The sequence below is a fragment of the Lipophrys pholis genome (assembly GCF_963383615.2).
Source record: "Lipophrys pholis genome assembly, chromosome: 12".
NCBI lineage: Eukaryota > Metazoa > Chordata > Actinopteri > Blenniiformes > Blenniidae > Lipophrys > Lipophrys pholis.
Window position 1 is genome coordinate 18,954,158 of NC_137641.1, and position 24,228 is coordinate 18,978,385.

At 39.8% G+C, this 24,228-nt stretch overlaps 3 protein-coding genes across 8 annotated transcripts; 1 reads left to right on the forward strand and 2 right to left on the reverse strand.

Moving 5' to 3' along the window:
* Window positions 1-623: 623 nt before the first annotated feature.
* On the reverse strand, window positions 624-7,331 carry clic3 (chloride intracellular channel 3). Of its 4 annotated transcripts, none has more exons than XM_080477086.1 (8): window positions 7,203-7,331; window positions 6,657-6,924; window positions 6,422-6,536; window positions 5,285-5,394; window positions 3,744-3,869; window positions 3,270-3,364; window positions 2,988-3,163; window positions 624-2,873 (listed from the first exon to the last, which is right to left on the reverse strand). In XM_080477086.1, the coding sequence occupies exons 3-8, from the start codon at window positions 6,455-6,457 to the stop codon at window positions 2,709-2,711; spliced, it is 708 nt and encodes a 235-aa protein (XP_080333212.1). In that variant the 5' UTR covers window positions 6,458-6,536; window positions 6,657-6,924; window positions 7,203-7,331; the 3' UTR covers window positions 624-2,708. The 4 variants fall into 4 exon arrangements, with proteins under 4 accessions (XP_080333212.1, XP_080333211.1, XP_080333214.1 ...); XM_080477085.1 differs by having other exon boundaries at window positions 6,422-6,558; XM_080477088.1 differs by having other exon boundaries at window positions 634-2,873; window positions 6,442-6,558.
* A 1,659-nt stretch (window positions 7,332-8,990) lies between these two features.
* Window positions 8,991-13,206, forward strand: fut7 (fucosyltransferase 7 (alpha (1,3) fucosyltransferase)). Of its 3 annotated transcripts, none has more exons than XM_080477681.1 (3): window positions 8,991-9,261; window positions 10,388-10,475; window positions 11,592-13,206. In XM_080477681.1, the coding sequence occupies exons 2-3, from the start codon at window positions 10,473-10,475 to the stop codon at window positions 12,666-12,668; spliced, it is 1,080 nt and encodes a 359-aa protein (XP_080333807.1). In that variant the 5' UTR covers window positions 8,991-9,261; window positions 10,388-10,472; the 3' UTR covers window positions 12,669-13,206. The 3 variants fall into 3 exon arrangements, with proteins under 3 accessions (XP_080333807.1, XP_080333809.1, XP_080333808.1); XM_080477683.1 differs by having other exon boundaries at window positions 9,234-9,382; XM_080477682.1 differs by lacking the exon at window positions 8,991-9,261 and adding an exon at window positions 9,498-9,648.
* A 1,841-nt stretch (window positions 13,207-15,047) lies between these two features.
* Window positions 15,048-17,466, reverse strand: pou5f3 (POU domain, class 5, transcription factor 3; the record flags this gene model as incomplete). Its single annotated transcript, XM_080477622.1, has 5 exons — window positions 15,048-15,200; window positions 15,279-15,443; window positions 16,189-16,319; window positions 16,517-16,628; window positions 16,717-17,466. 5 exons carry the CDS (start codon window positions 17,464-17,466, stop codon window positions 15,048-15,050), a joined length of 1,311 nt encoding a protein of 436 aa, XP_080333748.1.
* Window positions 17,467-24,228: the final 6,762 nt, after the last annotated feature.

Here is a 24,228-nt window from a genome sequence, read left to right on the forward strand (position 1 = left end):
ACTCATTTTTAGTGGTTTTATTAACATTAATGCTGTAACCATGAAGCAGTTCAAACAGTACAAACAAATGATGTTCACCAGGTACGGGGAGGAAAGAGGGTGGATTATACAGTAGGTGTTTTTTATTTATCACATTCTGCATATATACCTGTTTATTTACGCGTTGGTTGCTTTCTTTGCTTTGTTTTGTGGTTTATGAGTATGCGATTGGTTGAAAACAAAAATCACAGGATGCAAACTGATGGGATTTAATAAGCATATGCGTCTTCCTACTCCTTTTTGTGCTTGTTAAGTTTGAATTTTCATTGTATTCATTGTATTCTTTTTATATGTTATGTTTGTAATGAAATGAAACAAACAATGAACCACTCTGCTACAATATATCCCGCTAAATTTACTAAAACACTGAGCTAAAATGTTTTGACATTTACATCCAATACTGCAATGCACAGTATCTTGCCTACATCGTTTGATCGCTGTAGTTAGTTTTTCTTGCAGAAGATTAAAAAAAGAAAAATATCCCTCTGTAAGACATGTTGAATATGCTTGTCATGATGTAAATGTGTGACATTTTTATTTATTTAATGTTTGATTGAATGTATTATGCAAGCATTATTAGTCTGGTCTATGTTTAATTTCAGGTTTAATTGTATTTTATTCTTCGACAAGGGCCACAGTTTTGCAGCAGATATCCACACAATATTAAAAGAAGAAAAAAAATGACAATGAGACCATCCCATTTATAACATAGAAACACACAAAGTCATTCAAAAACTTCACTGTGGGGGAAAATAGAGTTTCTTAATTTGTTCTGCATTTTGGCTGCGTGGGTGTCCAACAGAAGATAACTATGCTATGAAGAGGTTTGTTAAATTCAACTAGAATAGCCCTTGACTATACTTAGGGATCTTACTAAAGTCAGGCAGGCCGAGCCCAGATATTTTACCCTCCTTCACAATCCTCTGCAGTATAGATTGTAATCTTAAGCAGCATACACCCAAACCAGCAAGCCAGAAAGTAAGAACTGATTAGATGAAACATTTTTGTAAAAGTCTTATCGGCAAAAAACAAACAAAACAAAAAAACACACACATATTTTCTGATATAATGGAGTCTCAGATGATATACCTTATACAGTTAAAGAAAAAAAAAACAACTGCTGTCTCAGAAGGGTAAAATAATCTGCCTGATATATCCCTTTCTATTTTATAATTACGTTACAATTATAAATTGACTTTGATCACTGTTTTGATATAATACCGTCTCTACTTTGTGTCAGTTCCTTACGTGTTGTTTTATATTGCATTTATCTTTATTTTCTTGTCATTTTGAATCTGGAAGTATTTCTGGCTTATTTCTGGTCTGGCCTTCAAATAAGCCAAAAGATTACATATCAAATCAAAGTTCACATCCCACCAGTGGCTGTCAAAACCTTGACACTCACTCAGAAATCAGTAAATAAAACCATTCTTTTCTATCTGAACTCCTTCATTCAGCTCCCCACACCCTTTTGCTGGAACTCGCATAAACTCACATGCGAGACTCTTGAGTTTCTTCAAGTGTTCGTAAACAACTCAGCACTTTAAAATATGGATAATAACCTTCATGGTGTTTGTGTGTAAAGTCGGTTGACACTGACGACTGAAACCTTAAATCTTTGCTTGCATGTTTGTCCATCCATCCATTCATTTTCTCCCACTTATCCGTTTCCGGGTCACGGGGGTGGCAGTCTGAGCACCGTCACCCAGATCACATTGCACCGATTAAGAACCTTCCTGCAGGTGGTGAGCCCACGGGAAGCTTGCATGTTTGTGTGCCATAAAAAAAAACAAAAAAACTCTCAGGCGTGTGTTTCTTTTTTCAGTTATTGAACTTAATTGCTATTCTGAGAATGACTACAATAATTTTTCTATTTGTATCCACAAACAAAAAAAAAATCTGGGTTGCAAGTCCAGTGTGGGTTTGGGGGTTTTCTGTGTGGAAATTACATATATCATCATCATCATCATCATCATCATCATCATCATCATCATCATCATCATCATCATCATCACACACAATATTCATACAACCAACACCAAATCTATAATTTTTAACATTAACTTTAATGTCAACATCAGCGTCTCCTTGTCTTTCCTTCACCTTGTTTAACATTCAGTTAAGTTGATTGTAACTCGGTCACTTTAAAACACATGCATGAATTTACATAATGATGCAAAAGAGTCCTATTTACATCCAAAAATCCTTTGTTTTATCTATACTCACATGTTTTTTTTTAACCATGAAACCAAACTTGCTGTGGAAAATCTGATTTCACCTCAAAACGTGATGAATTCGCTGGAGTTACACATAAATGGATATAACTTACATTTCCTGTGGGATCCACACTGCGTTCTTGATATTACAAAGACTGAGGAGGAAATCTACTCCAATACAACAATACATACAGTATATACAAAACAGGATATTATTTGAGGAACATTGGAATCAAATTCTTGAGAGAAAATTTTTGTTTTTTATGTAAAAGTGAATAAATGAACATGTAATTGCGAAGACTATTGTTAAGTAACTCGAAAACGTCCTACACACAAATAAAACATGCATCATATCCAGTTTGTAAATAAAGATTTCATTTTTTGTCTTTGTTCTCAGTAATTTTCTTTCAATGCTTTCTTTACAGACACCTTACTTCATCCCCTTCTCTGCATCTATTTCTTGACGTGCTTGGCCACACTACGGTAGGCGTCAACGATCTCCTTATCACATGGACAGGTGTATCGGAACTCATCTTCTTTGTAGGCGCATTCCAGGTAGCGTGTTAAACCTTTCAGCTCTGCGGGGATTGTAAATTCACGATACTTCTTGCAGATCACCTGAGGGAGAACATGGTTTTTGATGAATTTGTTGTGAAAATCATTTTAGTTTCAGAAATAAATGCACAAATGTGGACCCTTCATGTGGCAAATACAGTGCTGATCTCTGCTGACCTTGACAATGTTGAGCTTGGGGAGCAGGTTGCAATCTGCCAGCGAGAGGTTGTCACCGTCCAAGAAACGCCGTTTAGATTTGTTGCTGTTCGGGTGTTCGTCCAGCTCGCAAGGCAGAGGAGTCTCGAGGTAGGCATTCAGTTCCACCAGTGTTGCAAGAAATTTTCTCTCTAGCGCTGAAAAGCAAAAGATGGTTGTTTTTCCCATGCTTAAGGTGACATTTTCCTTCTCATGGTCAAACATAAAGGAAATGTTTTGATGAGATCATTACATTTCACTTACCCGGAGTTGGATTTTTGACATATGCTGAGAATTTTCTGAAGACGTCATCTCCAATATTATTGGATTCTCTGAATCGACAGCTCAGTTTTGGATACCTGTCATTGATCAAAGAAAATGTTGTTAATGTCTGTTGATGTACAGAAGAAGGCAGTTTGATGTGTGCTTAACAGGAAAGTATATTAAAGCCAATTAAATAAATTCCATGATGGAATGCCTCTATGTTGTGCTGTAGGTACGCTCCAGCCTGCCCAGTCGTGTAAATCGTCACTTCAGTTTGACAGATTGAAGCATAAAAACAACATTTTGGGTAATTACAAACAAAAGAAAAACTGTTTCTCACTACCGCCACTTGGTGCACAAATGTGGCATTACTCAAACTTTACATGCTGCACCTTTAAAGTCGTGAAAAAGCCAGCATTACTTAAAGAATCATCAAGGATCTCCACATGTGTGAGTATGATGCATGACACTCACTGTGGTGGAGCTAAGGTCTGCTCCAGGAACTCCTCGATCTTGTTGATGTCTGTTTTGACTTCACCATTGAAGATGAGGAAGGGAGGCTGAGAGCCAGGAGCCAAATCCTTCAGGACATCAGGTGCCCTGTGAAAAGAGACGATGATCAACAATAAGGACTTTTTTTAAAATGATTCTTATTGTTGTTCAATCAACTATTCAAACTTGCCAAATTCAATGTAAATGCAAACAAGCATCACATTCTTTTTTGATATTTTCACACAAAAGAAATTTCAACCAGTTTTAGAACATGCAGATAAAATACTGAGATCAGCCATTGTACTATAGCAAACATTTTGATAGAATATATTTATCAAGGTCTCCAATATTTTACATATTTTATATTTGATTATAAGATACTCATTCTGATTTTATGTATTTTAGATTGTGACGGATCTGAATTCATGTTTATCTGTAAAATCGTTTAAAACTGAAAATGTCTTCATTCTCCAGGAAATGACACTTTCTCAGCCCTCCTCCTCGTGTCCACTTTTGCTGCAAGGGAGGATTTGACCTCCTTCTCCTTCTTACTTACTTCCAGTCTGTCTGAAAGACTTCCTCCATCACGAACTTTCACACTTTAGTTTTAAACTTTTCTATTTGTGATCATTTCAATCTTTGGGCAAATTACTCTGCTTTATCACCACAACTCAAAATCACATTTCTAATTTTTTTTAAATACCGGTAGCTTGTTTTGGCTCAGAACTTTGCTGTTTTGCCCACTTGGGGGCAGCATGAAAGCGTGAGATCTTTTGCACCTGTGCCGTGCTGGGTAATGTGTAGCTTTGTTGTATATTTGTGTATTTTTTGGGGGTCATTTTGACTCGATTTGTATTTATGTTTGTATTTATGTAATTATTGTATTGCTTTGATTGCTTTGTGTGTATTTGTGTTTGATTTGCTTCTACCTGTATTCTTACTCTCTTTTGTTGGTTTACATCAGTGTGTGGTTGTTTTTGTCCCAATTTGTTTAATACCTGTCTTTCGGGATAATTAAGAGGTTGTGTGCATTCATTTTGTACTTTTCTCTTCAACATTGTTGTCTTTTGCTTGAGTTATACACTTGTAGGCCTGTTTGGAAGGATGACGGCTCTAAATCAGACGTCTCAAACATCCCAGTAGTACTCTGATCATCACAAAATAATTTAATGCAACTAATACTCTGAAATAATAATGTTTGGGAAGTTTAAAAAATACCATAATAATAATAACTAGTTGTGAAAGGGAGCAGCATGTTTGTTGAAGCTGGCTGAGTTGAATTAATGTAACTTTACATTGACATTACATTACATTGTCTTGTACAAAAATGCAAGTTGATCTGCAATTATCCAAAGGTGTGACTTTTGCAGCTGCAAAAACCAGAAAAAAGAAAGTGCACACAACTGTGCTTGTGCACATGCTTGCATTGATGTATTAGCATTCTGTCCAAATTTTCTTTTTTCAGTCTTAACAAATATGCAACTCTGGAAGGATTTGAAATTTAAAAAAAAAAGTTCTCTCACCGCTTCATGTCCACAGTCGTGACTCTGAATTTGGCTTTCTTTAACCAAAGGATCATGAAGAGTCTCTGGCTGAAAGGGCAGTTCCCCACACTCTCAGCATCCTCGCTGGCCTGACAAACAAAGAGAGGACGTCCACACGGATTGCACATGAAAACTAATATGACAATGTATTCGAGAGATCACAATGGTCCATGTTAGTAAACATGTCGCTACGCATCTGACCAAACTGTGAATTCCTGCAAAGGCATTCTTGTCAAGCCTGCTCTGCTCTGACTGTTTTGGACAGCAGCTGAGGAATTTCAAATGAAAGGTTGGGGCTGTTTTCCACCCAGATTGAGCAGCCTACTATTAAAACCTTGTTTCATATCTTTGTTGTATCGAATCTAAGTCTTCTTCTCCATCGAATGGGATTATTTAGAATCTATATCAAGGAAAGAACACAATATGGGTCTATAGAGGATTTCTGTTCTAGGTTTACACTGATACTGTGATAAACATCAGGAAGTAATGTGTATTTTATCTTTATTCAGCAGCAATCCAACACTGAACAGGCTTTACAATCTTTTATCAACTTCATCTTCAGTTTCAGTATGAATGAACTTTACTCATACCTCTTATCAAGGTGGGACTTCCCAAGCATTTAAAATAAGTCAAGAGACAAACAAAATATCTCATTCAAACACTTGGACCGTAAGAGAGTCAATCAAATGTGTTCAAATCTGTAAAGTGCCTCTGTTTATGATAAATCATTTCATTTCTGACATTCAGGCAAAATCACAGGAAAACCCGATTGCAGCTTCAGAGAAAAAAGCAATTGTTTCATTATATATCAGTTAAATAATGAGTAGTAGAAACAGCATTAGTACTAGCTTTGAATAATTATTTACACTCCGGGTATCTGAGAGGAAACATGTACATTTCAATTTGAAATGTACATGATTGAGTTTTTTTGGCCAAGTTTTTTCTGTGTAACACATGAAAAACCACTGGAAATCCCCTTTACTGTCACTTCTTGTAGTCAAGAATGTCCACGGGGGGGGTCAATGTGCTAAGTGCAAACAACACACCAGTCACTCTCATAGCGGAGCCCTTTAACAACCATTTATAAACAATTCAGAAATCTCCTATGTGACTTACCTTAATAAAGAGTTCAATACCTGGGCCTTCAGCCATCTTCCTTTCCCTTCCCCTCTCTCGTAATGTCCTCCGTAATGTCTCCACCTGATCCACAGGCTGGTTTTGATTTTCACTCCTAATCCAAAGATACGGCAGGGCTGTAATTGTAAACTTGTCATCATTTATCTTCACTCACTCACACACACTCAGACAGCGCTGACCGTCTTGATGAAGCATCGTGGAGGGTTATACTCACGTTAGTGGAGGCTGAATGTGAGAAGGCCCCTTCGCCTGTACTATTTAATTCCAGTATTTCCTCTCTCGCTCTCTCTCTCTCTCGTTCTCTGCACCTGTCTCTGTTTTTTGTTCGCCTCACACCACGCCTCAACACTCAGAGCAGCCTTACCAGTCAAACCAGCAGATCGAGATCACTTCGCCTTCCAGCATTCTCTCTGAGTCTCTCTCACTGTGTCCCGGCTGGTCTCACTCTGTCGTTGGCCTGGTTTGCCCTCCTCCTCCTTGTCCTATCAAAACCATTTAGAGATTAAAAAGTGTTTGCTTGTAAATATATTGAGTTTATGGGTTCATGAGGCAAAAATTAAAGAATTCAGTGTATTAGTGGCCTGAGGTCAACATTTCTTTGTTGACCTGACAGTTTCCCCAAACTCAAATGTATTCGATTTATGGGATTTATTTTGTAATTTTTTTTGTTATAGAGAAGGGAAAATGCTCCAGACCAAAAATACATCCAAGCACTTGCAATTGTTAGAAAAGTTGTGACACCGCGAAAACATTTTGACACCTGACATGAAACGCTCTCCGCCCTCTCCCCTCGCTCTCATTTTGTCTCTCTGTCTTGACAGATTGTTTCGGTATCTCCGGCTCCGACCCTGACTTCCTCAGTTTGATGGGTTTATAAAGGGCTTGTGTGACAGCCTACTTTTAGCTGTTGATCACTTTCATGACAGGCAGAAAGTGCTCTCATGCAGCAAGCATTCACCAGGAACACTGAGGTTTCTGTGTTCGGAGACAGGAGGAAAGAAACACCTTCCACAAGTTGACATATAGAGAAAACAAGACTGTAAGCTGAGAGGAGAGCGATAAGGATCATAGACGAGAAAAAATGCTGATGATTGTGGCTTCTGCCACACAGGACGGCGTCATTCCTCTGAAATCATGAGGGCGTGATCTAAGTTTGTCAATCGTCTGTTACCTTGTGGCCTGGATTCCACAAGTCAAAGTCATAGATTCTACAGAGTTAATTACAGCAGTTAATCCTCGATTTAATTGCCATTATTTTGTCTTTGTTCTCATATAAAAGTGTTATTTTTTTTGACGGCCACGTTCGTACTGAGACAGACACCTTTATCTCTTTGTTTTTGACACAAACATGTCCATGCCCTCCAGAATCAACCTGATTTATCCCTCAGGTTCTTTGTGGGCATGATTAGTTAAAAGGAATTTGTTTACTTTAACACGACTAACTTTTGTAGACACAAACATAGCTACGCAAATGCCAAGTCTCTTGGTTCTTTGTTTGACATTCTAATGCCATGACGGATCACATTTTTTTCCTAAAGCCCAAATAACGTGTTTGCAATTATGTGCGAATGTGAAAATGCAAACATGTGTAAAATAACATAGACACAAGACAAAAAAAAACATGTGTTCACAATATTGAAAAGTTAATGTCCACCTTAAAATCTTAATGCAAGTTAAATAGTGAAAAAACTTGCCACTGACCACTGGTTTCCAGCCTTTTTCACTGTGGGCCTCTAAAGGTGCGACATGCAGACAGTTTAAATAAAGCGTCATGTTTGTCTGAAAACTGAGTCCTTCCATTGAAAACAGACCTGAAACAGAACAGTTCATGTTTTTACACTAATGAGGATTGTTTATGGATTATTCTCGATAGCTCCAGCCACACTCTACAAAGTAGCATTATAAAAAGCATTAAAATTCATGTTAACAATGAGCAACATCCCTTTGTCGCTGAAAAAACAGCAAGGAGGTATCAGTTAAAAGTTATTAAAGAATAACTGCTTTTTTTTCAGTAACTTTACTGAAGAACCAAATGGTGAAGAGAATCATATAGCCGAGCGGACAATCCCTTCATCTTCTGCAGTAACCAGTTAACCTCACAAGGATGTTTTTGGACTGTGGGAACCACAGTACCCAGTGAAAACCCACACGCTCACAGGGACAATATGCAAACTCCCAACTGAAAGACCAGGCTCTGATTTGAACGCACGACCTGACACCCAACTTATTTGCAGCATTTCATTTTGTCATGACGTTAAGGACAGAGTTTACATTGTTCAAAAAAGTCACATGTGTCCTTTTGTGTCTGATTTGTAAATTCAACAACAACAAAAAATACTAGAAACTCATCAAAGTAGGAAATATTTAATGCCATTTTCGATTAAGCATATTTGTTTCGGATTATTTACGCACACATTTCTATGGTTAATGAATTTCCCGAACTGGACGAAAAAACTTTCTCTGATCATGACTCACTGCTGCATAATGTCTCATGTGTGTCCTCTTTTTGGCACTTGAGATCATGATCAGCACTTCCTCTTTCTCCATCACTGCACACACGCGGTAAACATCCTCTGAATACATGCTCTTGTTCTTTTGGGGAACGAGTTGCCAAAAGGACTGAATGGGCAGAATTAGATAGAGAGCAGGAATCCAAAGACTTCCAGTGAAGTTTGGGTATGTTGGTACACAATGATGAGCTGGGTGTGCGCAGTGCGTTTATAGACACACCATAAGCTCCTGTTCCAGCCAGCAAAACCCCCAAAAAAGGATGTTGGAGGCCAATGAGGACAGAACAAAGACAACCAGCTCCTGAGCAGGTTAGTGGAGGATGTTGAGTTTCTGTCTGTGAGTTTTACAGTGTGACAAAGTGCTCGGTCTGCAAGGGAAAAGCTGCCAGTTTGAACTGTGACACCGTAAGGAACGCTCAGTTAAAAAAAGGTAAAGCGCATAAATCTTTCACCACATCCTGTTCGCACTCAGGTTTCAACTGAACAAGATGAAGAAATTCATATTTTTGATTTCTCTCGTGTTTTATGGGTGCAGCAAAGATATTACGGTTATCATTATTGTCTTATTAATACAGTCTACAATCACTTACTGAACGCAATTGGATATACTGTGTGAGCAACAAGAAATACTTACCAACAGCCTCAACAACAAAAAACAACATGCGAGCACAGGGATAACATGCAGACTCTGAGATGGTAAGAGCAGATCTTGATGGTGCTGCAACCTCTGGTAGAAACATCTGTGGTTAAACAGCTCATTCACTTTTACAGCTTATATAGGAGCCAATGTTATTTTTTCGTAGATTGTAGCTATTCTACAGTATATTCGGTTCAGGTTAGTCTGTTTGTCAAAAGCAGGGGAAAATGACTTTAGACCTTCTTAAGAGGATTTAAGCGTAGAATGTTTCAAACAGAAAGGTGCATTCCTGTGCAGAGTTCTTGCTCTGAGAATAAATGTCACAATGTTTATAATTTATGAAAAGCTAAAGGAACCATAAGACGGACACATTTCTGTCATCAGAATTTATCGGTTGTTATTTGATGTACACGTTGTATTTAGTTGGTTTTTTTTGCACAAATGTTCATACAGTTTAAAATGAAGTTTTGTTTAGTGAGATTATATTTTCTTTGTGTTCACTTTTTAGGATATACTCTGAATTTCCTCTATCACCATGTCACATGTGTTTCTCACTTTAAATGTACTACATATATTTCTGTTCCTGAGCTGGAGGTCTTTTTCCTCTTTTCATACAAAGGGTCATCCTGTGGTTTCATGTCTTCTCGTTTTTTGTTACGAAATCTTACATTATGTACATGTGAGCAGCTTTAAAGCTGGGGCATGGAATTTTCTGATGATGAATGTAATGAAATGTTGCTGACTAAAACAAAAATGGAAATCTTGGGGGTGTGCTGGGTTTTGCTTAATGCTGTTTAGAACTATGGAAGCAAGGAAGAAAGGAGTCCGTCTGTTTTCTGAATCCTCTTCGCGCTGGACGTCCGAAGCTGAGTTGGAGTAACTGATGGTGAGTCATTTATTAACAACGCGAGTGCCATCACTGCCACACCCTGAGGTTTTTCAAAACCGTACTGTCAGAAGGTAGTCAGCACAAATTGCACTTATGTGGGCTGTTGGTGACCGTGGGTAGATTTTTTTTAAAGTATGAAACTTAAATGCAGAACAAGTTCTCATAGGGCGTTTATTGAATTACTTGGAAATACAGTATGTACTTCTCCCTTAATTCCATACCCATATAAAGTTTATGAATAGAAGCAATGTTATATGTTGTTAATGTCCAAATAAAAAATGTAAAGAAATTGACCCCCAAAAAAAGTCTCAAAATGGAAAGAAAATTCTCAATGAATGCATGTAAAATGTTACACAATCCTGCCGTCACATCCTTTAAATTGCAGAACTGCAATATCTTACAACAAAGAGAGTTCTTTTATGTTTTTGTTTTCTTTATTTAAAATTTTTTTTAAATGACCCTAAAGGGGCTTAAAAAAATGTACGTTTTTAAAATGACAAGCTGTCACCTTATCGTGCGAAGCACATTCTGAAAAATTCACATTTAATAATTTTCAGACAGAAATCTGAAGAGAAACAGTCACAGGCCACATATTTTCTGCAGCACTGACTGTACATGTTTTCATGAACTCATCCTCACACTATGGATTTGATTTAGTTTGGTTTAGGCATTTAGTTGTCCCTGCAACATTGTGCAAACCACATTTTCTTGTTCGCATTGATTCTCTGACAGTTCAGTTTTACACCACAGGTCATAAGTTTTCCAACCCAGATATATATATGTATATATAACATAATTGCAGTATTTGCATTAACTTTAATATTTGTCCTATAGATTGCTGAAATTGTTTAATTTTTCATTTTTCTACGGGATATGATCTCTATTTTTGACATCCTCTTTATTTGCAAATTTCTACAAGCATGTACAGTAGTTAAATGTAACTAAATTACTGCAGATACAATTTAAACAACATCATCCTGCATGATTAACATTTTTATTTCGCTGTTCAACTACAAACAATGGGTGACCTTTCTTTTGCCATTCCTTCAAATGTCTGCAAAATAAAAAAAAAAAGTGCTACAGCAATCTTCTATTTCATTTTATTTGTGACAGGCCTTCAATAAGATGCTTTTATCTGGTCCGATGAAGAGGCGGCTCCTGCTCTCCTTCCTCTGTCTTTTATCGCTGTGTCTCCTCGATGGATGGCTGACAAGCAACCAGGGTCTGCTGCCAGTGAACGTCCTCAGAAACAGCAGCAGCAGCCCAACTGTGACCGTCCTGCTCTGGCACTGGCCATTCAATACATCCCTCAGCCTGAAAGGTGACGTATGTTGGGATCTCTACCGCATCCCTCACTGTAAGCTGGTGGACCGACGCTCCTTCTTCTCCTCTGCTGATGTGGTGGTTTTCCACAACAAGGAGCTGATTCGGGGCCATCAGAAGCTGCCTGTTGATTTTCCACGACCACCGGGTCAGAGGTGGGCCTGGATGTCCCTGGAGGCACCTGTTCATAATGGGAATTTGAGGCGTTTTGCACATGTCTTTAATATGACTATAAGCTACAGGAGGGACGCTGATGTCACAGTACCCTACGGCGAGCTGCTACCCAAAGAGGCTGACGGACGTGTGACGGAAGACGTCTCTCTCAATAAGAGCTCTCTGATCTGTTGGGTGGTCAGTAACTATAGGAGGCGCCACAAAAGAAGCAAAGTGTACAAAGAGCTCAAAGCCACAGTTCCTGTGAAAGTTTATGGGCGCTGGACAAAGACACCCCTCCCCTCTGAAGCCCTGTTGCCTACAATCTCTCGCTGCTACTTTTATTTGGCGTTTGAGAACTCGCTCAGCAAAGATTATATCACAGAGAAGCTGTGGAGGAATGCCTACCTCGGCAGGGCCGTGCCTGTCGTGCTGGGCCCGCAATTAAGCGACTACAGAGATGTGGCTCCGCCCAACTCTTTCATCCACGTCGACCAGTTTACATCAGTGGGAGAAATAGGAAAGTATCTACAAAGTCTCGCTGAGGACAAGAAACGCTACACTGACTATTTTAAATGGAAACTCAAGTGGAGAGTGAAACTGCACACAGACTGGAGGGAAAGACTGTGCAAGATCTGCCCGCAGTACAACCGTTTACCTCAGCAGAAGGTTTACTCAGACCTGGAGGCCTGGGTCAACGCTAAGAACACTTGACCTTTTCGATGCGGGGCTGTAAAGTGTTCTGCGCCTTCCTTTTGTAAAAAGGAAGCAAACAAAATCGAGTTAAACCGATATGGAATCATGTATAAATTAACATTGTCACAACTTCATACTGTATCAAGAACAGTGACCAAGTTTGAACTCCTGCTGGCCTGAGCACTTTATTTCCAGCACCTGCTTCCTCTGGATCTCTTTGCATTTTATGCTTCTTGCCAAGGTTAGATACAACTGTTGTGTCTGCACACTAAACCAGCATGCAGTTAGGTTTGGTTTCACAAAACATCAGAGCTGCTGTGGTCTGATTGTGTCAAATACCAAGGGGACACGTGATTGGCTATTATTTTCTTCTTGGTTGGCATTTTTTTCAAGAGGATAATAAAAAGAATAAAAATGATAATAATAAGAATAATGCTCTGGACCCCATGGTGGTCTTCTGCATAGCAATGGAACTGTATGTTGTATTTACTTTGATGATTCTGTGCTGTGACGAGGACAGAAACCAGACAAAATGATAATAAAGCTTATTTGTTGGAGAGATGAGTGTTTTTGACATGGGGCCAGATTCTTTGGAATTGGGATTATAGCTGCAGATTTGGGAGATGGTGGAACAAGAGAAGGGGAGTTGATACAGTGGAGCTTGTCACAACCTAATTTTTAAAGCGGTTATATTAATGTTTTTGATATCCCGGTATGAGATGCCCCGTACTGTATTACTTTTAGACCGTGTGGGGTTCAACTTGAATGAGATTAACATGTGGTTGGAAATGGGGAGACCAGGAGGTGAGCAGTTACAAGGAGTGACACCAGAGCACCAAGCCAATACCAGAACACGTCCTTTTGACGGTGCTGGAAGTTGATGTATTGCTTCAATCCAAAACTGTTCAGAATGACAGTGGTTGGAGCGGGGCCCGTGAGCCGTACATTGACTTGAAAGATGTAAATAATGGCAGTGATGGGTAGTTCCAGTTGGTAGCATTTTATTTTCAAAAGTTCAGTAGTTGAAGGATTTGCCCAAATAAATTTTGATTCGTTTGCCATCATTTTTTTCTGCCATCTTTAGTTGCAATAAATCATAGATCTAATATAACACTGGTCAGAAATTACTAACTGAATACAAGGATTCAGGTCAATGTTTGATGGTGAATGTGTGGCATTTTCCATTCCATCAAGTCAAAGGAAATCAAAAGTCCATTCATTTCAAACTTAGTCCATCCTTAAACTAACTTCTCAGCCGAGGTGAAATGGAGTACATTATTCTGAAATTAACCATTTGAGTTACGTCACTGGCTGCACCTTCCATCCGATTCAAAATTAAAGAAAGAAAAGACCAGGTATGACTTCCAAGAGATTAATGGTACCTTCCAGGTTTTGCTGAACACTGTGCACCATCAAAGCCTACAGTTTCCTTAAGACAAAATTCAACATGGCCACCTGGTGTCCAACATTCATCACTACAATCCACTCTGGATAGGTGGATAATGGCACCATTTAAATAAACTGCTCAGACAATTAAATTTTTTTTTAATTTTTTTATTTGGCTGTTTCATCATTGACCTCAGATTTTCCAACATCAATATATTAAATCAATTTCCAATCTCACTGAAAATCAGCTAAACAGGATTGCACACTTGCAGTGAATTTTCAAGTCAGTTGTAACAGTAATAGCCTAAGTCGTGAGGTTCCAATATTTACAAAGTATAATGTAAAAAAAATTTAACATTCCTTCAGTATTTTTAAATCCCACAACACCAATAATGCTAAAAAAAAGTCAATGGCAAACCACAGGGCAAAAACAAATCTGGGTTTGGTACAACGGGATTTTTTTTTTTTTTTTTTTAAGATGTTTAAAATCAAACACTGTGCAAAAGTCATAGGAAAGTTGCATCCAAAAAGAGCATTTTCTAATTTCAGTGACAGTTTAGACAAACTATAGCTTCTCTAATCAGACAAGACATACGGAAGTATTGCACAAATATTGTCAAAAATGAATACTGTTTAAGGAGGTATCCCTCACATTGCCATGCCCTTGATAACCCAGATTTTTACTTGTTCACATCACAGACAACTCATCCAGGATGTAGCACATCACCCTGGCTCTTAGACCCTGTAAGCATTTACAACCCCTCTCATAATCCAAACGTGGACAGTACTTAGCAGTCGCACATCTTTCTGTGCAACTGGCGCCGATTAAATGATACAACACACACACACAAAAGAAATAAAAGAGGAAGGCACATTCAATGCAACAATTCAAAAGGAGAGACGCATGATAGTGGAATAGTTCATCACAAAAGTTTTCAACTTGACACAGGGTTGGATGGAGCCTTAGGATGGCAAACTGTGGCATTGGCTGGCATCACCAAATGGAGGGGTCTAAAGATGCATTCCTGTGCGCTTAAAGATGTCCGGGCACATGTAGAGTGGGTAGCCCTGCTTTAAGCCCTCCTTCAACTCCTCCTCGTCCTCCACTGGCAAGGCCAAGCGCTTCCCCTTCTGTCTGCGGTTGCAGAACCACACGCGCACAACCTGTCAAATGCAACTGTTATTGAGAAATATAAGTGACTATATACTTTAAAATGGCAGCAGTGCAAAGTTTGTGCTTACATCTCTTTCCAGGCCCAGGTCGCCAGATATGTGTGTGAGCTGCTGAGTGTTGGGCTTTGGAGACTTGAAAAAGTACGACTCCAGAGCACAGCGCACTGGTCCCTCCAGGCAGGTTCTCCGCTTCCTCTTTTTCGTCTCGGGATGTGGACGCTCAACCTTGGACATCTGAGGAAACACCATGTAGATATGGGAAACTCGCTCTACAATGTATACTTTGTGTAAATGTCACTCATTTAATTCAACTGCATTAAATAAATACATGTTCAGTTCATATTCATGCCAATTAGTAGCCAAATGCCCGAGATATTTAGGTCAAGACTCTGGATCAACATGAGCTGGGTTTAGACCGTCGTGAGACAGGTTAGTTCTACCCTACTGATGATGTGTTATTGCAATAGTAACAGTTTCACATTGAGCAATCTGTACCAGTACAGCTCCAAATGTATATTTCCATGAAAGGAGAATTGAATACAAGTTATTAATTTATTACAATTCCTCAAACACATTAAAAAGTTGGGAAACTTTCCATTTGTAGCATTTGGCAGCCACCCCCACCCATGCAATAATAACCTAATAGTACAGCTTTACTAATGTTACTCAACTCAGACATCCGTCATATGATGCCTCACTGAAAATACTAGCTAGTGCTCATTGAGCAGAAAGATGAACGCATGTACACTCCCCTTTGTGTCAAATTGAAATTACAGGAAGCATAATTATCCCAGTAAATCTATTAGAAACCCCATTGGTATATTGCATTGTAGTTGTATATAGATTGGCCACCAGGTGGTGCTGTTGGTGTATTACGCGTCACACGGTTGTGTCCCAGTGTCCAGCGGTTGGTTAAACAAATAAACAACTTGCAATTTACCTATGTAGTGGAAAAAACATATGATCGGAGGAAACTTACGTCTTGGGGGTTTTCTGAACTCTCGGCATCATTGAGCCATCTCTGCAGCAGAGGCTTCAGCTTGCACATGTTCTTAAAGCTCAGCTGCAGGGCCTCGAAACGGCAGATTGTGGTCTGGCTGAACATCTTACCTGAGGAGAGAAAATGCATTCATGATTTTTCTTTTCTTCAATCCAAGCTCACAAAGCAAACATTTACTTCAAACAACCTTTAATGTAAAGACGCAACGATGGCCAATTTCCACCTTAGTCTAACATCAATGAAGCAGCTATTGGATGCAACTTTAAAGCTTACATAAATAAAGTGCAATGTCTTAAATTGAACCTACCATATAGATTACCCAGTGCCAGGCCGACATCAGCCTGGGTAAAACCCAACGTAATGCGCTTGTGTTTCAGCTCTTTGGCGAACTTCTCCAGCTCCTCGCTGGTGATCCGATCCTGCAAAACACCAACAGTTCCAAACAATTAAAAACATCGTCAGGGAAAACACTGCTCATCATTTTCTTTAAAAAGCTACCAAACAGACCTCATCGGAGTCGCTGCAGCCGCCACTGGAGGAGCCGCTGCTCCGGCTGGGGGCCGGAGGGTTCTGCTGCTGGGACGGGGCCGCGGCCTGAGAGCTGCTCGCTGCGCTGAACGCGGCTCCCGGAAGCCCGTTGTTCGGAGGTGAAGGAGACATGGATGGGGAAGACGACGAAGTTGAAGGGCTCTGGTGATCAACGCCAGCTGTCGGCATGTGGGTGATACTGGGCCAGAAGGGCGGGTTCCATGGTGGCGCAGAGTAGAAGACTCCGTGTGGCATGGCGGTGGAGGTCTGCTGGCTCTGGTAGGTGGGTAGAGCCCTCATCTCGGCCGAGTATTCACCGGCGCCGGTCCTCTCGGCCTTAACTTCAGGTAGGCCGATCTGTTCTCGGGTTTCCCCTATCGGGGGACTCGGGTTGGTGGGCTGGGCAGCCGCTGCCGAGCCGGGTATCTGGCCCGTGTACTCCGACGCAGCGAATGGATACCAGGGCTTGGGTTGGCCATAATCACCACCCTGCAGGTCGGGTGCTCTGTAATCGCCAGTAACGTGTGGAAACGGAAAGAAGGGCTGCGTCGACGACAGACTGTAGGAGGCCTTGTTGTAAAGAAAACTTGGGTCCGTCATACCACCGTGAGACAGCTGGTGGTAATGCGCGCCGGCCTCCTGACCCAAAGCCTGGCTGGAGGCGCTGGACATGCTGAAGTCATAGGGCATGCTTTGGCCCTCCAGATGGTGCGGAGACTTCTCAGCCATATCTCACAGGTTGCAGAAACAAATATATATATATATAGAAAAAAAGTCCTTTTTCCAGGTAAAAAAAACTCACTCAAGAAGCGAGTTCAAACCAAAGACGATTATTTGGAAAAGCGATCCAGTCCGATCAGAACGGCTGACTGTGTTGACCTCAACCAAAGCATTGGTTTCCTCCGAATCTCAGTAAGAGGCCTCTCCGCTAGATCATCTTCACGCTGAACTGTTGAACTGCCGCAAAAGCGCCACAGGTTTCAACGTTAACACGTGGGTGTGACCACCAACGCATCTCGTCGCCCATTGGCCGGCGCGTAAAATTACGCACGGCTGATCGCGATTTGGGAATGACCTTGATTCTTTTATAAGATGATGGGCGTGTTTTCACCAAAACTTTAAGGACATTTTAATGCCACACTCTCCATTTTAGTCGAATTTAAGTATCAAGGGAACTTACTTGAAGCAGTTTTTTCTGCGATGGCATATTTACAATGCTAAACAGGAAGTCATCTCTGCTCAAGTCAATCTAGACATCTACTACATGAATTATATATGATGTGTTTGTTTGGATAATTTGTCCTTAAGTAGATGGCTTTGATATTAAAATCCATCATTAAAAAGGTACATTAAAATCAAGAGTTAGTGTGAGGGGACTTTCATGTTTTGTAAATATTGTGATAGTTCACAGACCTGGTAATACATATATAACAGGAGAAGTATTACCTTCAGGGTTTAACAACTTTACCCATTACGAATCGAAAACGTAATATTTGGCATCTAATGCTTTATTTCATGTTCTTTCAAAAAGTCCCCTCTCTCTCTCTCTCTCTCTCTCTCTCTCTCTCTCTCTCTCTCTCTCTCTCTCTCTCTCTCTCTCTCTCTCTCTCTCTCTCTCTCTCTCTCTCTCTCTATCACTTTTCAAACTTTCTCCGAAGTGGAAAATTCCCAGTGAACCAACGGCACTTTTCAGGTGAACTCTTCCTATTCAGCCTTGATCGGAGGCCATTCATAGGCGTGGAGCACCTACAGATGCGCTCCCCCGGTGAGAATCGAGGGCCGCAGATTGCAGCAGGAAGACGCACCGCGGGGGAGGAGGAGGGGGGGTGCCATTGTGCGACCTGGCCCCGGGGCACCCTGTGGATTCCAGATCCCGAGTTGCGATGGTCGGCCATTGGCTCCTTTTCACGTTAGAACAATAAGTTCCAAGCCTTTGATTCAGCCCCACACCCACCCACTTCCCCCCCCCCCCCCCCCCCCCCCCCCCAACTCCCTTGCTGATCATCTACACCAGGCCAGAGTTGAGCTTTGGTCTGCACGTCCCGCCTTTACGTCCAGTTTGGTCGGTATCGGTCAGATAACCCGGTCAGGATGATGCGCCTGTCTGATTGTGCTTTTTGATGTGTGATATTTAATCCGAACAAACAGCAGCTAATCTAACTTCCCATTTATTGATGTAGTATTCCTCTATTTTCTAATTTTATAAAGTTGTGTATGTAAACATTTTAATCAATACATGGTTAAGGTTTTGATAATGATCTTCTACCTTGATGGTAAGTAATGTATTCCAAAAATCTAAATATTTTCGAAGTTAGTGCTTAGTACTTGGCATTTTAAGGTGTGCCTTAACAAAGTAAACTTCCTGAGCAGGTAATGTCTCTGCCTTAAAAAGATAAACTGATTTTATAAGATAGTTACTTGGTTACCCTCAAGTTCAGGTTAACAGCCAAATGTTTCCGTGACTTTTTACATTAAACTATTCTTTGTCTGGGTTTGTTGTGAAACATTTAAATGAGGGTTATGCAGCTTGAATTTCTTTATTATCACTAAATCTTTTTGATAAAACTTACAAAACAAAATACAAAAACTTTCACGATGACTTTCTCAGCCCCTACTTCAAACTTATTACTCTACGTCTGAGAAACCTGCCTGTGTGTACAAACACATTTTAAAACAGCCATGTAATTGATTACTTTAAGGTCATTAAACTGGTTCAGCTTTTACAATGTTTCTTTTTGTACTCATAAAACTCTCTGTGCCGCTTTAATGTGTATTTCGAAAAAATAACTGTTTTAATTAAAAGTTCAGTTTCTTTCACGAAAAGAAACAAGGATCTTTGTGAGTAATGTCCCTTTTTAGTTGATGTATATTTTATTAAGTGGTGATGCACTGGGTTAAGTCTTGACCTTGAATGAGGGGGGCCCAGGTTTTGGCATCCAGTGTGAAAGCCATCGACTGTGTGAGTTGCTTTCTCAAGAATTACGCGATGAAAAATATCAACCCACAATCAAATATCCTGAAAAGTAAAAACATCTCCTACATTTGGGTCAGTCATTAAACAGATGGTTTGATTTAGTGTTTCGTTCTGTGTCCAAATCATCTGAAATCCTGACAAAGTATTTCTCCCTGGACGCAATGTCCGTCGTTGTTTCTCTTGACATACATCTTCTGCAGTCTTCAGCCTGCATGTTTTCACATATTCACTGTCTCTCTAGGGCTTTGATGCTAATGCTATTTAGCTCTCCCTGCAGCATCGTCACTGGTCTCTCTGGGTTTGGTTACAAACGTCCGCTACTAAAAAAAAGTGCAATCTCAAATTAATAAATCAGAAACAGCTGCTTTTATTGGAACTTTAAAGCTCAAATGATCTCTTACCATTTTTACATTTTGTGATACCATCCCGCCAGCTGGATGGAACTCGGGCTCTGTTTTTGCCCACAGGCCGTGTGTTTGGCACGCCTGCTGTAAATGCTACCAGGGTACATCTCTGCTTCAGGACTGTGTTGTTGAAACCGCTTTTCAGATGGCCAAGTGTTTACTTCTCTTTCCAAGTGTAATCTTGTGCAACACATTATTTACATGCAACACGCTTATTTTAGTAACGTCACGTTAATGATTGTGGTCCAAAATCAAAACCTTCTAAAACTAGAAACACGATTGTTTCTTGGACATTGTTTTTTCTTTTTTCTATTACTCACCTCATAAAACTTTCATACTGTACTGCCTTTAAAAATCCCTTTAACTGTATTATTCCTAGTAACAGGGGCGGAATCTATATTTTACAATTATCTGCTGCTTCCCCTTTGTACAGCAATTGAATAGTTGTTTTAAATGATGGTTTGATCCATATGTATTTTCTACTTCTACCACCGGTCATGATAAAATTGAGAGGAAGGTGAAGGTTTGAGATTGGAGGCATAACTCTGCCCTGTGTGAGCCGGCCGTATCACACTGTTAGTAGCAAATAAGCTTTCACAAGTAGGCAACCTGGGAGAGGCAACAAGCACCAAGGGTCAATGGCTTAAAGGAGCTCCTCTGATTGTTATGGGCTGTGGACTTGGGAGGCTAATTGTAATGCAAAAGACAAAAGGCGAGAGAGATAGATTCAGACTGGCTCTGATAGAGAAAAGAACAAGAGAGCAGGCCGCTCTCTGGGTGTCCAAATGAAAGGGGGGAGTCGGGGGGAGTGTTAAATGGTTTGGTACAGTGTTGAGGTGATGTGTGTGTGGGGAGGCGGAGGGGAGGGGAGGTCTCTGAGGCATTAGCCGAAACTTCCCACCTCCCTCAGATGTGTTAGAACTTGTCTTTTTTTTTTTTCTTCTTCCTCTTTCTCTTCAGTACTCAAGTCTCTCCAGCTAAAACTGGCCAAACAAAGAAAGGGAGCGAGAGACAAAAGACCTGGGCCTGTTGATACAGTGGAAGTGTGAATGTGTTGCACTCCTCAGCAGGTCACGGCACCGGAGAAAACGATCCTTTTATTGTTGGGTTTACCTCACGGGCAGTTCATCTGTTGCTCGGAACGACATTTTGCTTTGACTATTTCTTGCAGCACTAAGTTTTGTAGCCGTAAAAGGAAGCAACACTGAGAATAAGTTCATGTGGCAATCCTAATCACCGAGGGAATCCCCACAGTCTAATGGCTGACCCTCGCCCGAGGCAAAAAACCTTGCCGAGCTCTCATACGCAAGATCTCAGTCTGCATTTGGGATTTGAATATAAGAATAGCAAAATAAAGTGAGACAGTTAACAAGAAGTACAATAATCGAATACAGTCAAAGTTCTTTAATCAGTCTCACTTAATTTCTATTTTGGATAATATACTATAATACATTTTGATTTATTAACATTTACTCTTGTCATTTCAGTTCTTTCCCTTCATATTTTTTACTTCTGTACTAGAACATGTATGATTGCTTACATCCATGACTCGGCTCTAAAGTTGACACCCTGACTCAGAAGCTCTTTGGAAACCAGATCAGGCAAAATAATAAAATAAAACTGGTCTGGAAATGTTTAGTTTAACGATGCCACACCTTTAAAACAAGCTGCTCATGAGAAAAGTAAAATGATTTAGCGTAATACAGCATTTTCCTGCATGCTCATATACAAAAGACATGAAAACAATTTCTTTAGAATGGTCGTTTGCATGTGCTACAACTAGAAAATAAGTTTCTGCGACTTGAAATGTCTATTTGTTGCCAGTAACTAACAGCTTGTTCTTTACCTTTCAAATTCATCTGACTGTTTCTGTCATCTTAGTCAACCCAGCTTATTGTAAACTCTCAAAAACAAGGGAATCTACTAACTAGAACTATTTTACCAGAGGTGACCAGAATCAACAAATGCTGGTATAGGCACGCAAAAATATCTTCTCGGTAAAATTATGACTTTAAATGTATTTTTTTTCCGGAATATTTTAAACTGTTAGAGTTGCCCGTGTGTACAGCGACATCAGATCATTTAAGAAGCTGCAATCCATCAGTGGGAAACAAACGAGGACCATAACTTCTTTAGTTTACTTTAGTGTCTCCTTTTAACTACTTCCACTTTATTACACTGATTTAACAGCTTTGCTTGCTTTTCAAGTGAAGGATTGCACAAAAGATGATAGATCAAGCTTTTCAACGACAACAAATTTACTTAAATTTACACCGTTTTTGGTTATTGTGTTGTCAGGGTGAAAAAGTAAAGATGAGTTAAGGTGTAGGAGCTACTTTAAATTCTTACACCCAGTGAGTTCAACCGATAAAAACAAAACAAAACCTGATGTACTTGAAATATCGAGTTGCAACTGAAACCATGATTGGGTACTCCAGACTTTTACTGATCTGATAAAAGTACTTCTACAGGAATCTTAACGTCGCGGCTCCTGGTGAGCGGCCCAATTGTCCCCCGACAAACAAGTCTGGTGGCTTTTTGAAGCCATTTTTGATGACACTGCCTTTGACCTGCCTCCCACCACTGTCCTCCAGCGGCACAAAGAGCTTTTGATTGCCTTTCACGTAGGGCTCCAGTAGGGACGGGGGCTAACCCACCCCCTCCCAACCAAGCATTAAAGATACACCGGTATCTACAAAACACTTGAGGTGGGTTTTGTCTTGAAACCAAAGGAACACTTAACCGGGTGTCGGGCCAAGTTAGCAAAAGTTTGAGGCAGGGGAAATAATCTAACTTCATGGAGAGAAGACGTAATGCCACCATTCAGCTCACAACTTAAAACAAAAGAACTTTTAAACAGGTGGTAAACATTTGACCTGAAATTACAAGGTCACTTTTATAAAGTCTGTAAAAAACTGATTCATATCCAAGAGCTTTTTTTGCATCATTTTACAGAGACCTTCCACCAGTGTTTGGCCTCTTCAAACATGCATCTGGCTTTACTTAAATGTAAAATAATTGTGTGTTTGAACCATGATCATAATACAGAAAGATCTCCTCACCAAACCAAGCACGGGGAAACTGTAGTTTTGTCAGTTTTATCAGATCAATTCCTTCCTCTTGGTTTTTAATTTATTTTTTTTTTTTTTAAATTAGGGGTTCAAACAGTAAAGTGAGCTGTTCTTTATCTTCTTTTGAAGTAAAGTTGATCAATGGACTGTGCCGTGGTGGCTACACAAAATAAAAGTCCAGTTCTGCTCAAAATGACCTGATCTAACATTGTTTTGATCAACTTTAATTCTTACTCTGCACCCGTCAAGTTCTTGTTATGTTTTTATTCTAATAATGGTGGTTCAAATTGAAATCCCTCAACAAGTACTTAAAAAAGTAGAGCTGCCTCCTTTAAAATATAAGCAGTGTATGCCAGAGGGCTGTGTGTACTGCATATGTAGAAAACCCAGTTTGACTGAAAGTAGTTGATTTGTCATTATTTGAATATCCTTGTATGACTGCAAATCTTGTTCCTTATATAAAAAAAAAAACCCAGAGGCTCTATTGATGAATGTACTTCACTGATAGTATAACAGATGTTCACTGCAACAGCTTTACACTCCAGGATACTTCGACATATTTGATGCTGCTTAAATCTCTATTGGGACTGGAAAGCAACTCACTTTGTCTTTTTGTGCAAGTCCAAGATGAAGAAAGCTTACTCAAATAGCTTCAAATGATCATAAATACAACATAAATATAAAACATAAATCAACAACTAAATATTTGGGGTTCAACTTGACTTCAGGATCCCAATGTAAATTAACCGGCATGTTGCTGCCGACCTGCTAATTCAGGCACATTCAACTCAATTTCATTCTGGTGCCACATATAAAGACAATTTTGATCTCAGCGACAGCGGATAAGTAAAACAGTAAGCGTGAACTTAAATAGTAATTAAAATGTTGTCTTACTTAAATGTATATTAAACAGTAATTTTACAAAACAAAAAAAAACCTTTGAAAATACATACTTAAATGTTGAAATGTGAAAAAACTTCTTTGTCTCATCTTCACGAGGTTTTACTCCATTTATAGACGACTAGAATCTCCCCACTCTGAA

Bases quoted from the DNA above. Each gene is read 5' to 3' on its own strand.
- clic3 (XM_080477086.1), bottom strand. From the start codon at position 6,457: ATGGCTGAAGGCCCAGGTATTGAACTCTTTATTAAG. The intron at 5,395-6,421 runs GTAAGTCACATA...TTTGTTTGTCAG, and splicing joins GTATTGAACTCTTTATTAAG to GCCAGCGAGGATGCTGAGAG. The intron at 3,870-5,284 runs GTGAGAGAACTT...CTCTTTTCACAG, and splicing joins ACGACTGTGGACATGAAGCG to GGCACCTGATGTCCTGAAGG.